The sequence below is a fragment of the Pantherophis guttatus genome, chromosome 7, assembly GCF_059756535.1.
Source record: "Pantherophis guttatus breed Tessera chromosome 7, ASM5975653v1, whole genome shotgun sequence".
Lineage (NCBI taxonomy): Eukaryota > Metazoa > Chordata > Lepidosauria > Squamata > Colubridae > Pantherophis > Pantherophis guttatus.
This window is the reverse complement of record NC_142069.1, coordinates 33008949-33025040: the sequence shown is the minus strand read 5'-3', so window position 1 is coordinate 33025040 and position 16092 is coordinate 33008949. Positions and strand designations below refer to the sequence as shown.

Genomic DNA, 16092 nt, shown 5'->3' with positions numbered 1-16092 from the left:
AGAATAAAATGCATTTATCAAGAATAAAAAGATTCAACACTTAGTGATAGTCAAGGTTACTAATAAGCTTATCAAATTGTACTAGGAAACAAAAACAATATAAATTGAAAGATACAAGAAACATAGTTATAGTAATAAGTGGAAAGAGATAGATACTAGTAAGGAAGAGAATAATAATAATACAGTCTTAGTAAATTATTTGACAGTGTTGTGGGAATTGTTAAGCAGAGTGATGGCATTCGGGGGAAAAAACTGTCCTTGTGTCTAGTTCTGGTGTGCAGTGCTCTAGTATCGTTTTGAGGGTAGAAGTTGAAACAATTTATGTCCAGGATGTGACGGGTTTGTAGATATTTTCACAGCCTCTTTTTGACTCATGCAGTATACAGATCCTCAATGGGAAGCAGTTTGATAGCAATTGTTTTTTCTGCAGGTTTTTTTTTGCCATAATTGAACTTGAATTTCTTAATGAAAACCAGAATATTACTATACATGCCATGTATTTTGTATATAATGCTGCAGTTTTTGTGGAACTGTTTACTTGATCTTGCACGATGATGTCTTCAGCAGTTTGCTTGGCACTTTTTCATTTAGTCACATCATCTGCCAAATTCCTGTTCTCTCCTGTAGCACATAGTATTTTCCAAAAATTACTTTTTCTTTCCTTTTTGGATTTTGAGTAACCTAAACAATATACCATAATATGATTCACGTTTTCCATCTAAGTAAGAAAGTCTGTGAATCCACTAAGGTCCAGAAGCAATTTGTAAAGGAGGCAGACATTACAGAACTCTTGGTGACCTAGGAGGGTGGCCTCCTGAGGGGTGGGGGATAAATCACTATCATTATCAGTAGTTTACTCTTTTTCCACATTGAGAAGTATCCATTACTTCCACCATTACTTCCACGTTGCCTATGCCTAGTTTCTTTATCTAGAACAAAGTCTAGCTGAAACCTATTAAGATTTGTCTTTGTTCTAGATAAAGAATTAGCAGAGAGAGCAGGACTAAGAATCAGTTCATATAGTAGCTATAACCCACCTTGATTCCCAGTGGCAATATTAGTTATGCATTTTGACCACACTGTTATGGAAAGTCTGTTCCTATCAGAAATATTGTTGCTATCATCACTGAGAGGCTAAGAACCTAGCTTAAAACTAGAGACTTCATACAGAGGAGGCTGAGAAATAATTGTAGTGAAACTGTTGCTGTTCAAAGTATATGTAGAAAATGATAAAATTCATATTTGCTGCAGTTATTATTATTATTATTTATTATATTTGTATACCGCCCTTTTCCCGAAGGACTCAGGGTGGTGAACAGCCAGCAGATAAAATACAGAAAATACAAAAATTAAAACAATATTAAAAACCAATTAAATTAATTTGGCCCACAGTTAAAACACCCATATTAAAAACCCATAATTTAGCAATTTAAAATTAAAGCAATTTAAAAAATATGGTCAGTTAGCTGGCCTTAACGTGAGGTTGATTCTGTTTTTGTGCATAGGTGTGCTTTGACTTGTTGATTCCTGCTGACTGCTTGGACAAATCCCTGCAATTTTCTTGGCAAGGTTTCAGAAATAGTTTGCCATTGCTTGCTTCCTAGGGCTGAGAGAGAATGACTGGGTAAAGGTCACTCTCAGCTGGCTTTGTGCCTATGGCAGAACTAAAACTCCTGGTCTCCTGATTTCTAGCCTGCAGCCCTAATCACTATGCCAGACTGGGTCTCTGAGGTTAGTTCATAGCCACCTCTTAAATTTTCTTAGAAAATATATGTTGCTGAATATTTTATATTTGTAATTTTTCATCTGCATAATAATACATATTTCTGTATTTTACCCGTACAGTGTGAACTCTTGTTTATCAGATCACTTTTGTTCATTACAGTACTTTTAAGATATTTTCTCTGATGTTTTAGTTACTACATAACTGTGTAGTCTGTAAATTATTTTTATTGTTATAGGTAGTATTTGACTTATGACCACAGTTGGGACTGGAATCTCAGTTATTGAGGGACGTGGTTATTAATGAGATACCCATGTAAGTGCTTCGCACAATGACCTTAATCGCAGAACTCCCAGTTGCAGTTTTTAAGCAATCTCTCAGATTGTTAAGTGGATGGAGTGAAAGGCTGCTTGTTGGGAGGATTTCAGTTTCATGTGAATCTGAAATCCTCCTGGCAGACAGCCCTTTCACTCTCAACATTCTTCAGCCCATCAAAGGATTTCCTCCATGCACGGAAGGGAAATCCTTCATGGGACTGCAGGAATGGAGCTGAAATCTTGATTTTGGCTCCTGGAGATCACCAAGGGATTTCAGCTCCCCTTCATTCTCTCTGTTTGCAACCTTCCCTTCTGGCTTCCCCATTGACTTTCTGATAATCATAGGTCACTTAGCAACCGGTTGTAAATGTAAGGCAATTACCAAGCATCTGAAGTGCAGTCATATGATAGGTGTGTGATGATTTATGACAGTCAGGTGGTAAAACATTCTTTCTGAGTCTCTTAACTTTGGACGGTTGAGGACTACCTGTATGTGAAGGAATGGGAAACTTGGATTTCATATTTGCAACATTCCCAGTAAAATTTGGCCTACTTACTTCACAACAGTGGCACATAATTAACTCAGGCATGTTTTGTCTGCTCAATATGGACCAGAAGTTTTGGGTGCTTCCAAGAAACCTGAAGTGCTTTTGTTTTGGATGGAATCGATGTCTAAAACTTAATCCATATTATATTTCTATCAAAAACTAAAGAATAATTCCAGAGTTGATATAACAGCATTTACAGTTTCTGTTTTAAAGAATTGAATATTATATAGTAATTGCTGCCCTTAAAAATAATTAAATTGGTTTCAGTGGATTTAAGTTTAAAATTGATTCATCAAAGGTTTTTATTTCGAGTCTACACCCCAAAGAATTGCCATGTGATTTTCTTGGTTGTCAGTGTAAAAAATATGAGTCATTGACTCATATGATTTGGTCTTGTAAGTCATTGACATCTTTTTGAAATAACATATTAATGTATGTAACTAGATTTCTAGAGAAATCTTTTAATGTTAAAGATGTTAATGTATTGAATTATTCCACATTCACACATATACACACGTGTGTGGGTGTAAGAGCAGCAACATGATGGAGATTTTAATAAGTAATTTATCTTAAGGATGAAATTTACTGTAAAATAAATACCTTGATGTTTATTTTTGTTCAGTTTTTTTACCAGTTACAATTATTTATTGCTGTTTTTCTACTATGGAGGGTTTTTTCTTTTGCATATGTAGATGATGCGCTAAATCTGTTTGCTGACATGATATGTCCAAAACAGTGCTATTGGAGAGATATGAAATGGTATGAGAATGATGACATAAACTTATATTTTGAGAATGGATCATCCCAAACAATAGAAGTCAGTATGGTCAATATTACAGAGTAGTTGTTTAATATTATAGGGTGCAAGTACTGCTAAAAGGGTATCATCTAATTTTTATTAAATTTCATTAAATTATGATATTGCAATAAGTGTTGTTCAAAAATGAACTTGAAATTGTAGTACACTAATAACACAGTATTTTCTACTTTTGCATATTCAATTTTACCTTTTTTGCTGGAGGTTTGAAATTGAATCTTTTATGGGGACTAGGATTTTTACCATTTAGTATACTAGTTTATTTCTTGGTTTGGTGTATTTCGATTTCCCCCCATTTTCTCTATCATTTAAAATTGAGGAAGAGGAAGGATCGGGGGGGGGGGAGGAAAATTTTATTTGTTAGATTTTATTTGCTTCCCTAACCCTAACCCTATCCAGATAGTTATGTTGCAGATAGATAATTTCAGGGAAGAAAACTATCTATCCCAGGAATATTTTGGGATTCTTAAAAAATAATATATATACTTACAAATCAAGAAATTTAATTCCTAAAGTTTTTTTCATGACAAATAACAACTAAGTTCCTGGAAACTGTTAGTTTTAGCAAACATATGACAGATAGATAATGTTAAAATTTATACTTGAGTAGTCAGATATTTGGGCTCTAGAGCAGGTTTAGTTGTGCATTCCAGGAATTTGAATAATAATAAAAGAGGTATTACATCAGGGGTGAAATGCTCCCAGTTTGGACTGGATCGTCTGATCAGGTAGTGATGGCGACGGGTGGTTCAGAGAACCGGTAGCAAAAATCCCTGCGCCCCCCCCCCATGCCCAGCTGAGCCGCCTGATCATCAGAGGCTGTTTTTTTTACTTTTAAAAGCGTTTTTTCTACAACCTCTTCAGCTGAAAAAATGCTTTTAAAAGTAGTTTTAAAAAAAGCCTCTGATGATTGCATGGCTCAGCTGGGATTGTCAGAGGCTTCTAAAAGCATTTTTTTCTGCAACCTTTCCGGCCGAAGAGGTTGTAGGGGGGAAAAAATGCCTTTAAAAGCTTCTGGCGATCCCAGCTGAGTTGCTTAATCGACAGAGGCTTTTAAAAGCTTTTTTTTCTGCAACCTCTTAAGGTTGTAGAAAAAAATGCTTTTAAAAGTAAAAAAAAAAAGTTGGCCACGCCTACCCAGTCACATTATATCTCCCCCACCAAGCCACGCCCATAGAACCAGTAGTAACAAATTTTAGATTTCACCCCATCTTACATGTTTTTAAAAATATAGTATCTTCCATGTGTATCTATTAATTAGCCATGTGTGACTGAAAGGCCTCTTAATAAAGGAAATGACCTTTGGTTTTTTTTATCATTTATAGTTATTCCTCTATACAGCAATAGACAAGGCAAGAAAATTATTTTTGCTGCGGCTAGTTAAGATTATTGAGGTATTTGCAATTAGTTGCATAAAGAAATATTACAGCGGATAAACCTTCCAGTTTAGGGGATGAAGCATTTTTAAAATCAAAATTGGCCAATGTATTGATGTGGAATTACTCATTTATCTACATGTGTAATTTATTTTTGTTGTCCCTTTCTTTTCTGGCTTGGTGTTGCAGTTTACACATTGCACTAACTCTCATATTCTGATTTGTCATAGTATGTGAGGTAAGCTAGTGAGATTTCCCTAAAAGCTAAAGTGTACTTTTCTGATTTTTCTTCACCAATTATAATCAGTTCCTTCTAGTCCCTGTTTTCCGCTTTTTTTTCTTCTTTTTTCTTTCTTTTGCTTTCTCAAGTTTGTTTATTTTTTTTTAATCTCACCTTTATTATTGCTCTCCTTCCTGCATCTTCTTTTCCACCTTTTTATTCCTTCAGGGAAAACAGTGTCACTGATTATAGACTATTGGGAGAATGGTAAAAAGTGTTTTTCTAACCAGTGGCAACAGTGATAAAAGCAGCCATATTAAATTGACATTTCAATAAACAGTAGTAACTGCAAGAATATCACCATTTAAAGCAGTAACGAAAAAAAGTCAATAGCAGCTACTAGTTGCTTTGGATGAACTACATCAGTGTGTGTGTATGTGTGAGGGGGAGTAGTAGTGATGTTTAGGGTTCATATTTTTTACTTGTGAAAAATATGATCTGTGTAGTGCCTGATTACAAATATTAAAACCTTAAGCAGTCTTGTTGCTTTTATCTTCTCAGTGCTAATTTTTAAAATAAAATTATGCAGTCTGTTGTAACTTTGGGAAGTATTATTTGTTATTATTAGTTTATTTGTTAAAGTCCATATTATCCTTCCACTGGTAATCCGTGAGAAAATTTTGTGGTCCACGATGCACCTGGGTGGAGGAGCTGCTCTGGGATGAGCAATAGTCAGTCCTGTGACTAGAGCTCTGGAATATGGGACTGGCCAGGCATGGTGGGGCTGTAAATCTCAGCTGTAGAGGGAGATTCATGCAACTTGCAACTTTGCAGCGCAGTCCTCACCAGCCGGAATGAGATAATGGTGCAAGGTTGAGTGGTGGTGCAGGTGGGCCAAAGCAACGGGTGGCGGGAACCCCGGGTTGTTTCTTCCCCCTGCTGTAGCTTCCTGTCGGCTGAACCCACCAGTGGTTGTCTCCCACTCCTTGCCCTCCCTTCCCAGTCACTCATCACCTGGCAAGGGAAGGGCGGGGGATGGAGATTCTCTCCGTATTCCAGAGCGGGAGCGAAGCTTTGTCTCTTGCTGGCGTTTCTTCCGGCCCTTGTTGGTGCTCTGTGCACCTCTGTTTCTCGGGGAGATGCTTGACTTCCTCTCAGCCCCAAGACACTGGCTGACCCATGAGATGAGAGAGAGAAAGTGAATGAGAGAAAGAGAGAGAAAGCGTGGAAAAGAGAGAGAGAAAGGGGGAGAGAGATCAGAGAAAAAGGGGAAAGAGAGATGAGACAGACAGAAAGAGGGGGGAGAGAGAAAGAGAGAATGAGAGAAAGGGGGGAGAGAGAATGAAAGAAAGACAGAATTAAAGAGAGAAAGAGACAGAATGAAAGAAAGAATTAGAGGTGGAGAGAGAAAGAGAATGAAAGAGAGAATGAAATAAAGAGACAGAATGAAAGAGAAAGAAAGAATGAGAGACAGAATGAGAAAGAATGAAAGAGAGAGAAACAGAGAATCAGAGAGAGAGAGAGAAAGAGAATGAGAGAGAGAAAGAGACAGAATGAAAAAGAGAGAAAGAGACCGAATGAAAGACAGAGAAAGAAAGAAACAGAATCAAAAAGAGAAAGGGAGAGAGAGAGACAGAAAGAGAGAAGGGAGAGTGCCTGAAGGACTCCATCCCGTCACTGAGAGTCCAGGCGCTTCAGCAAGCGGCGCACTGGATTCGTATTAGTGGTCTGTGGGATTTAAAATTATGAACTTGGTGGTCCCTGAGGTCCAAAAGGTTGAGGATCACTGTTCTAGTGTTTAATTCTAGCTTTAGCTGCTTATAACAATTCAAATATATTATTCCAACAATAAAACACTTAAACAAGGTAATTGGAACTGGAATTTCTATTGGTAAGCAATAGGATGATAAAATGCAACATCAATGATCGCACCATTTACCAATGGAAATTCTGTCAACTTCACTTCAAGTTGTTGTGAAGTGAATCACTACAGGTAGTTAAACAAAGATGTCATATGACCACGACTTCTTGGCAGCTTGCCTTACTTTGCTTGTAGAAAGTCAGCAAACATCTGATCATGTGACCACAGGATGCTGCAACATAATTGTGAGTCAGGTTCCCAGATCGTGATCACATGATTACATGCAATGCAAGTACAAGGACCAGTCATAAATACCACTTGTTCATCACTGTCATAAATTTGAACAGTTGCTGAATGAATGGTTGTTAAATGAGGATCACCTGTAAATGAATTTGATATATTTTAAATTGAAAGCCATCTTGAATATTCATTTTGAACGTATAAGATTAAAAAAAAGGTAGAATGTTATTATGGGTAGAAGATGTTGTTGGGTTCTTCTATTTCTCATAATGTAATTTAATTCATTTTTAACTTTAATTTGTTTAGAAACTGGGTTTAGACCAGAACCCTTGAACTATATAAAATAGATGTGGCATATTTTATGCAGCTTCTTAAATAGCAATAGCACTTACACTTGTCAAGTTTTACAGAGCTTTACAATTTGGGTTCTCATTTTACTCACCTCAGAAGGATGGAAGGCTGAGTCAACCTTGAGCCTGGTGAAATTTGAACTGCCAAATTGCAGGCAGCTGGCAGTCAGCCAAAGTAGCCTGCAGTACTGCACTCTAACCACTGTGCCACCATGGCTCATAAGTCTGAATGGAAGCAAAGCATAGCTTTTCCCAGAGTCTTGTAACTTGATTTTTCCAATCTACCAGTGGAGCATCTATTGCTATTGTAACCAAATTCATTCATTTTGCTACTGGTCATCCAGAACTTTTGGTCAAGTTCTAGTCCCTAAAGATTGTTGAGCAAGTAAATTAATTGGTTATTCAGTTACATATTTGATTTGATTTCGCTAGCAGGTCTTAGAACAATTTTAATTGTTTAGTGACTTAGAACAAATTATAGCTTTTGATGAACATATGCTTAAATCAGATTGTATTCCTATATTTGAAGATAAACATAACCTGAATTAAATATTTATAGAGTCATAGGGAAGCATTTTGAAAGTATTCAGCTATTTTACATTAAATTTGTTTTGCTTAAATTGAAATTTGGTTTATGTGCTCCACCTTTTATATTTAGATTTTTAACTCTGCTAGGTGCATGGATGTGTACAAATATTAATATTTCTGTTTATGTGATATTATTATTTGAATTTTGGGACAGTGGAAAACTGGGAATATAAGAATCTTTCATAAAATCCAAAAGCACCATTGATGACGTCTCACTTGTAATTTTAAGTTATGCTCAACCTGGTGATAATTTTTCTGGAGCTGTAAGTCACTTCATAAAAGATGGTATTTGCTTCTTGATAAATATTGATGTACATTCTGTATTTTTCACACCATAGGTACTTGTGTATTCAAATCAGATAAATATTTTAAAACTATTTCAAAGTTTCTCTAGTTCAAATATCCTCTGCTGTGAGATATTATTGTAAGCAGTATAGAATTGCTGTTGGGGCTGGAGTCATTCTGATATCTGTCACAGCAGCTCTAACGTGGTATAGGTGGAAAGTAACTAATAAAAACAATCTTCCAAAATATTCTTACAAAATATAGTCATTGTCATCCTATTCTGTTTCCATAGCAGAAATTCATGCTCTTAGTTTCCTGAGGGGAAAACAATACTAAGTCAGTTAGTTGATAATATGTATATTTCTGTGACTTGGGGGATGTGAACTGGTTTGCTCATTTATTTATCTTTTTTCTTTTTCAGGCAGGCTGTTAAGCTGTCAATACGCAGCTGAACAGCATGCAGTCCTTTCGGGAGCAGAGCAGTTACCACGGAAACCAACAGAACTACCCACAGGAAGTACATGGTGCATCCCGGCTAGAGGAATTTAGCACTCGCCAGCAAGCTCAGATGTTTCAGAGCTTTGGAGGAGGTGGCAGCACTAGTGGACGGCGTGAAGCAACAGGAAACTCTGCATCTATGGGTAGTGAAAGCTCTGGACATCAGAGTTATCAAGGTTTCAGAAAAGAAGCAGGAGAATTCTATTATATGGCTTCCAGCAAGGATCCTGCAGCAGGAGGAGGGCAACAGCTTCCTCAGCGTAGGCCTTCTGGACCAGTACAAAGCTATGGACCACCCCAAGGCAGCAGCTTTGGGAGTCAGTATGGAAGTGAAAGTCACGTGAACCAGTTTCAAACACAACACTCGTCACTTAGTGGAGTAACACATTATCAGCAGGACTATACTGGTCCTTTCTCCCCTGGCACTGCTCAATACCAGCAGCCAACATCTAGCCAACAACAGCAACAAGTGCAGCAAATGAGGCAACAGCTCTATCAATCTCATCAGCCTTTACCACAGGCCTCTAACCAATCTGCCTCTAACACACCTCATTTGCAGTCAATTCAGCGCCCTTCAAATCTGCCTTCATCTACTTCTAGCTATCCATTAAGAATGGGTCAGTATAGTCAGCACTATCAGCCTCCTGTTTCTTCCTCTTCTTCATTTCCTTCTCCTCAACGGTTTGGTCAATCTGGACAGAACTATGATGGTAATTATACTGTGAATGCTGGTTCACAGTATGAAGGACATGCTGTTGGTTCAAGTGCACAAGCTTATGGGACTCAGTCAAATTACAGCTTTCAGACACAGCCAATGAAAAACTTTGAGCAGTCAAAGTTGACCCAAGGGAGTCAACAGGCACAAGGACAGGGACAACAGTCACAACAACAACAACAACAACAACAACAACAACAGACTCCTTCGCAACATGTAATGCAGTATTCAAATACTGCTTCCAAACTGTCTCTTCAAAGTCAAGTGGGGCAGTACAATCAAGCTGAGGTCCCTGTGAGATCACCCATGCAGTTCCATCAGAATTTTAGTCCTATATCTAACCCGTCACCAGCTGCCTCTGTGGTTCAGTCTCCAAGCTGCAGTTCCACACCATCTCCTCTCATGCCAAGTGGTGAGAATCTTCAATGTGGACAAAGCAACATTCCAGTAGCATCTAGAAACCGCATTTTACAAATGATGCCTCAGCTTAGTCCAACACCATCCATGATGCCAAGCCCCAGTGCTCAGGGTGCAGGATTCAAAGGATTTGGGCTTGAAGGCTTGCAAGAAAAAAGACTTACAGATCCAGGACTAAGCAGTTTAAGTGCCCTGAGTAGTCAAGTAGCTAATCTTCCCAATACAGTTCAGCACATGTTACTCTCAGATGCTTTGGTGCCTCAAAAGAAAAGCTCCAAAAAATCATCAAAAAAACCAGAGAGCTGCACAAACTCAGAAGGTTCCTCTCAAGCAGAAGAACAGCTTAAGTCTCCATTAGCAGAGTCCATTGATGGTGGCTGTTCCAGTAGTTCAGAAGATCAAGGAGAAAGGGTGAGACAATTGAGTGGTCAGAGCACCAGTTCTGACACCACTTATAAGGGGGGTAATTTAGAGAAATCTCAGTCATCACCAGCACCGCTATCTCAAAATGAACCTGCAAAAATCACTACCAGCTCTGCAATTGAGGAAGAAGCAGCCTCCCCTCCTGATGGAAAAGAAGCCTTGATTTCTGTGGAGGTCCCCCCAAAGATCAATGAAAAGACAGTTGGCGTGATAGTCTCCAGAGAAGCTATGTCAGGAAGAGTGGAAAAATCAAGTGGACAGGATAAATCTCAACAAGATGATACTTCTACAAGTGCTCAAGCATTGCCTTCTGCCTCTGCAGTGAAAGAGACTAGTCTTGTAGGAGCTCAGCAAGAGTCACAAGGCGGAAATAAAGGAAGCAGAACTGGGGACAGCAGCACTAATCATAATGAAGATGGAAACAATCCACCTGGTCATGCTGCTATTAGCTCTAGTTTTTCAAGCAGAACAGAGCCTTCTAAATCCCCTGGTAGTTTGAGGTACAGCTTCAAAGATAGTATTGGGGTTAATATGCAAAGAACTTCTGGTACCTTTTCACAATATCCTTCAGGTCAGGATAAAGGGGAGTTTTCAGTGCATAGTGAGCGAAAGGGCAGGAATGAAAAATTTCCTAGTCTATTGCAGGAGGTTCTGCAAGGCTATCACCATCATCCTGATAGGAGGTATTCTAGAAATGCCCAAGATCAGCATGGAATCAGTGGAAACTTAGAAAGTAGCATGAGACCCAATGTTCTGGTTAATCAAACAAATGAACTAAGTAACAGAGGCCTTTTAAATAAAAGTATTGGATCTCTTATGGAAGGTTCACACTGGGGACACTGGGATAGAAAATTAAGTGGCAGTACAGCTGAGATGAAACAGATAAATTTGGTAGATTATCCTATACCTAGAAAGTTTGACTTAGAGTCTACGGCTCATGAAGCTGGAGGAGTCTCTGAGAGAAGATCAGTTATTTGTGATATATCACCTTTGAGGCAGATTGCTAGAGATTCTGGGCCACATTCTGGAGGGCATATGAGTACTGATGGCAGGAGTGGAAGAAGTGACCGTCTGACTTCTGGTTTAAATCAGTCAGTCATCCTCCCTGGTGGCCTCGTAGCCATAGAAGCCAAACTAAAGTCTCACAGTGGGCAGATTAAAGAAGAGGATTTTGAACCTAAGACCTCTGCCAACATCAACAACAAAAAATCAGGAGATCATTGTCACCATGCCAGTTTTAAACATGAATCTTTCCGAGGGAATGCTAGCCCTGGAGCTGCAACACTTGATTCTGCATCAGACTATCTGCTACAACAGGATAGCCGAACAACACAGATGAGACGAGGACCTAGCAGAATAGGAAGCAGCCGGGAAGGAATGAGAGGTAAATCTCCCTCTCAATTTCATGATCTGGCAGATAAGTTAAAGATGTCACCTGGAAGAAACAGAGGTCCGGGGACAGATCTTCACCAGATGAATCCACATATGGTGCTTTCTGACAGGGTCAATCGGAGTTCCTTACATACTTCTTTCTCTTCAAATTCTGAAAGTTCATCTTTGGCTTCAGCATATCATGGTAATTCCCGATCCCACGTTTATGGTGATCCTAATCAAGGACTGAATTCCCAGTATCACTATAAAAGACAGCTATACCATCAACAACAAGAGGATTATAAAGATTGGAGTAGCAGCTCTGCTCAGGGTGTGATTGCTGCAGCTCAGCATAGGCAGGAAACGGCTAGAAAGAGCCCAAGACAGCAACAATTCTTAGATAGAGTAAGGAGTCCTTTAAAAAATGACAAGGAGGGAATGATATATCTCCATTCTGGTTCTTACCATGACGTGGGGTGCCAAGAAACCAGCCGTTGTCTGTTGGGGGGTGAAAGCACTCTTCAGAATAAGTGTGTGGAAATTAAACACATGAATCAAAAGATTCAGCAACATGAATCAGGTTGGGATCTTTCCCGTCAGTTAACCCCTGGAAAGAACAGTGGCTCTCTAGGGACAACAAGTCAGAAGAGATTTATTTCACAAAATAGTGATACACATAGGCGTGATGATGTTGGTGATGTACTTAAATCTGCCAATGCCATGGTAAGAATTCCTGGCCAAGAAGATCAATCTCCTCAAAATCCTTTAATAATGAGAAGGCGAGTCCGCTCATTCATTTCTCCTATTCCAAGCAAAAGGCAGTTGCAGGAAATGAAAACCAGTGGGATTGATGACAAAGGACGCATACTCCCTTCATCAAAGGATGGAGTTGATAAAACTCTCAATTCTTATGCCCATTCCTCTCAAAACCAAGATGTTGGCAGATCATTCTCAAAAGGAGAATCATCTAAGAATCTTCCAAGTCCTGATAATAGAAACTGTTCTGGTGTTTCCATCACAAGCCCAGCTAAAACAAAAATTCTTCCCCCACGAAAGGGTCGGGGATTAAAGTTGGAAGCTATTGTTCAAAAAATCACCTCTCCCAGTGTTAGGAGGAGTGCATCTTCAAATTGTGCTGAGGCTGGTGCAGATGCAGTCACTCTTGATGACATTCTGTCTCTGAAGAGTGGCCGCCCAGACAGTGGGAATGTGGCCAATCATGAATTAGGAGAAGAAAATATAAAAGTAGAAGTGTTAGATCGAGAAAATCAAGTACTGACCAATGAAATTTCTCGGACAATATCTTCTGAAGATTGGCGTGATGATGGAGATGAGATTGTGAAAAAAGAGGTTTCTGAACATGTCACTGTTGGCAAGGACAGTTCAGTGCCTGTCTTGATTCCAGCATCTTCGCAGAAATCTGTTGGGCAAGTAAGAATAGATGGATCTGTAAATTTTTCTGAATCAAAATCAATTCCGGCAACCAATATTTTGGCTCCTGAAACAAGTGTAAAGCCAGAAGAAAAAGATGGAGGTATCATTATGACACCCAAGTCAGATCCCTTTCCTCCAAAGGGATATTTCCCTTCTGGTAAGAAGAAGGGAAGACCTATCGGTAGTGTAAACAAACAAAAGAAGCAGCAACAATTACCGCTTCCATTGGTGCCAGAAGCAGTGCAGCTATCAGAGGAGGCAGTAGACAGTGAACCAAAACCTAAGAGACAGCGAAGGGAGAGGAGGAAAAGTACAGCACAACCACGAAAGCGGAAACCAAGACGAGCTGCTCCCATTGTGGAGCCTCAAGAACCAGAAATCAAACTAAAATATGCTATTCAGTCTCTTGATAAAACTGATACTAGGAATAAATCTTTTTTCCCATACATTCATGTGGTAAACAAATGTGAGCTAGGTGCTGTATGCACAATAATTAATGCAGAAGAAGAAGAGCAGAATAAATTGATGAGGGGTCGAAAAGGACAGAGGTCATCAACGCCACCACCTAGCAATGTTGAGAGTAAAGTACTGCCTACTTCCTCTTTTATGCTACAAGGTCCTGTTGTAACAGAGTCGTCTGTTATGGGCCATCTTGTCTGTTGCCTTTGTGGCAAATGGGCCAGCTACCGCAATATGGGTGATCTCTTTGGACCTTTCTACCCGCAAGATTATGCAGCCACACTGCCTAAGAACCCCCCTCCTAAGAAGTCCACAGAGATGCAAAACAAGATCAAAGTACGACATAAAAGTCTGTCTAATGGTTCCAAGACTGACACAGAGGAAGAAGAAGAGGAGCAAGAGCAAAAAGAACAGAGAAGCCTGGCTGCCCACCCACGTTTTAAAAGACGACATCGCTCTGAGGACTGTGCTGGGACTTCTCGGTCACTTTCAAGAGGCACCGCTTGTAAAAAAGCAACCACTGAGGGTGGCAGTGTTGGTGAAAATCCTTCTTCAGACTCTAAACCCCCCATACCTACTTCTGAAGGTGGTCCTGAGTTGGAGCTACAAATTCCTGAACTACCTCTTGATAGCAATGAATTTTGGGTCCATGAGGGCTGTATTCTCTGGGCCAATGGAATTTACCTAGTCAGTGGCAGGCTTTATGGGCTGCAAGAAGCTGTGGAAATAGCTAAAGAGATGGTGAGTACTATATATAAACAATCAAATGTGTCTTTTACAACTATCATGATATTTATTACATTCTAATTCTCTTCTTTTGCCATGTCTTAAACATATTGGTGTTTCCCTAGAGTCGGGAACGATTAGCACATATGTGCCAGGGGAACCTTTACCTTTAAACATATTGGTGCCACTGTAATTTTATGGATTGTTTATATGAGCCAATCTCATAATTTTACATTATTCAGAATTATTTTGGCTTAAAATTCATAGAACCATTTTATGCTGTGATTATGGTATTCCTATTAGGCTATACATTTCCTTAAACAAATTATATTGCTGGGCTTAATGCTTGTAAAAGATAACATTTCCTTTTGGTCACATTGCATTTTTGTAATAATAATGATATGAGCACGTGGTAGTGTACAGGTAATCCTCATCTTACAACCACAATTGAGCCCAACATTTCTGTTGCTAAATGAGACAAGTGAGTTTTGCCCCATTTTATGACCTTCCTTGCCTTCCTTGCTTTTTTCAGTGTCATTGTAGCTTTGAATAGTCACTAAATGAACTGTTGTAAGTCGAGGATTACCTGTACTCCTCAAAAAAGTATAGATATGATTGCCATTGAAATATATTTCTAGTCTACCTTGCAACTCTGTAAATTCTTGGTGGTCTCACATCTTAATAATAACCAGAACTGGTCCTGCTTAGTTTAGATCAGCCAAGTTTAGTTAATGGGAGTCACTTAACTGGTCTTAATAATCTGATACTACAAAGAGGCATTTGTTGTTGGCATATTAAAAACTTCTTCATTATTTCTCAGACTTTTTTTTTCAAATGGTAAAATTGTGAAAGAAATGTATTTTATAAGATAAAGTTTAGATAAGATAAAGTTTAGATAAGATCTAAAAATAAAGAAAAGCAAATTATTTGCCGGAAGATACCTTTAGATTATCAAAGGATTTAGTTCAACTAGTTTCTATTTAATCCTGTCATTTGAGGGTAATTTTGCATTTTTCATTACTTGAAATTAAGCTTGGCTTGGGTGACTTTGTGAGTCTGTGTGTATACAGCCACATGCTTTATCTTTTCTTCTCCAGAGGGTTGGGTTTTTAAAATCCCAAACATTCATTGATCTGCAAAAGATAGATTTTGTTAGCTTTCTTTCTTGTACAAACACTTTTTTTTCCAGATTCTAGATCTATCCAGATAATAGCCAGGGTGGAAGAGAGAATATATTTAAAAATCAGATAATGCAAATGAGTTCTGACATCTTGAGGTAATAAAGACAAACTTGCAAGGACTTTTGAACTCTTGTGCTGTCAAGATGTTGTTTGCTATAGAAGGTGAATGGGAGGCTATTGTGCTGTAGCTGTTTCTTAGCTTGTCTAATAGTTTATGCTTTAGAAGTAAAGAGATTTTCATTGCGCATTTTAAGACATTTTAGGAGATTGCTATTCTGGACTGTACGTAGTTTCTTCCATTCATACTGAGACATTTTTTCTTTCTTTGGCTGGAAAAATTAGATTTACTGTGTATTTGCTGGTTTGCTTTTGAGTGTGCACTTCTTACTTAATTATACATTTTTGTTATTTTAAATTTATTTATTCATCAATTTTATATGGCCACCATTCTTACAAAACAAGTGACACAAAGTGATGTACAATATGGCTAAAAACTATATATGCAAAATTATAATTATTATTATGGTTCATTGCACAGTCAGC

The 16092-nt window shown here is 38.6% G+C and overlaps 1 protein-coding gene across 12 annotated transcripts in view; it reads left to right on the top strand.

Annotated features, from left to right (window-relative positions):
• Positions 1 to 16092, top strand: part of TCF20 (transcription factor 20) — a 187060-nt gene that overhangs the window by 144314 nt on the left and 26654 nt on the right. For all 12 annotated transcript variants that reach the window (XM_087873138.1, XM_060694592.2, XM_087873139.1 and 9 more), the window contains one exon: positions 8747 to 14383. In XM_087873138.1, coding sequence (XP_087729264.1) covers positions 8783 to 14383 — 5601 coding nt within the window. In that variant the 5' untranslated portion in view covers positions 8747 to 8782. The remainder of the gene's footprint in view (positions 1 to 8746; positions 14384 to 16092) is intronic.